Source organism: Nestor notabilis, unplaced genomic scaffold, assembly GCF_000696875.1.
Source record: "Nestor notabilis isolate BGI_N333 unplaced genomic scaffold, ASM69687v1 scaffold21502, whole genome shotgun sequence".
NCBI classification, from domain to species: domain Eukaryota; kingdom Metazoa; phylum Chordata; class Aves; order Psittaciformes; family Psittacidae; genus Nestor; species Nestor notabilis.
The window spans coordinates 13,482-13,867 of NW_009919972.1; the positions used below are offsets into that span (position 1 = coordinate 13,482).

The 386-nt window shown below is 54.9% G+C and overlaps 1 protein-coding gene across 1 annotated transcript in view; it reads left to right on the top strand.

Moving 5' to 3' along the window:
* LOC104402575 (semaphorin-3F-like) overlaps positions 1 to 386 on the top strand; it is a gene marked incomplete at both ends in the record, with an annotated part of 9,687 nt that overhangs the window by 8,535 nt on the left and 766 nt on the right. The window contains 1 exon segment of the mRNA XM_010010479.1: positions 1 to 36. This exon segment is cut by the window's left edge and continues 18 nt beyond it. Coding sequence (XP_010008781.1) covers positions 1 to 36 — 36 coding nt within the window.

The window sequence follows — 386 nt, forward strand, 5'->3', positions numbered from 1 at the left end:
TGCCCCGTCCGCCAGGGCCGAGGCTACAACTCCAATGGTGAGGGAGGGCTGGGGGCAGCCCACAGCGTAGGGTAGCTGGGGGCACACTGAGGGCATGGGAAGGATGGGGTGGCAATGGCTGGAGGGAGACATGGGTGGCCTGAAGGAGACATCTATCCATGGGTGGATGGATGCCTTGGTAGGTTGATGATTGTGAGGGTGGATGTTATAGGTAAAGGCAGAAGGGATGGATGGATGGATGGATGGATGGATGGATGGATGGATACACTGGGGAGGAGGATGAACATGTGTGGATAGATGGATACATTTGGGATGGATGGAACATGGATGGATACGTAGATATTTTGGGGAGGAGAAGGAGCAGATTTGAATGGGTGGGTGGATGG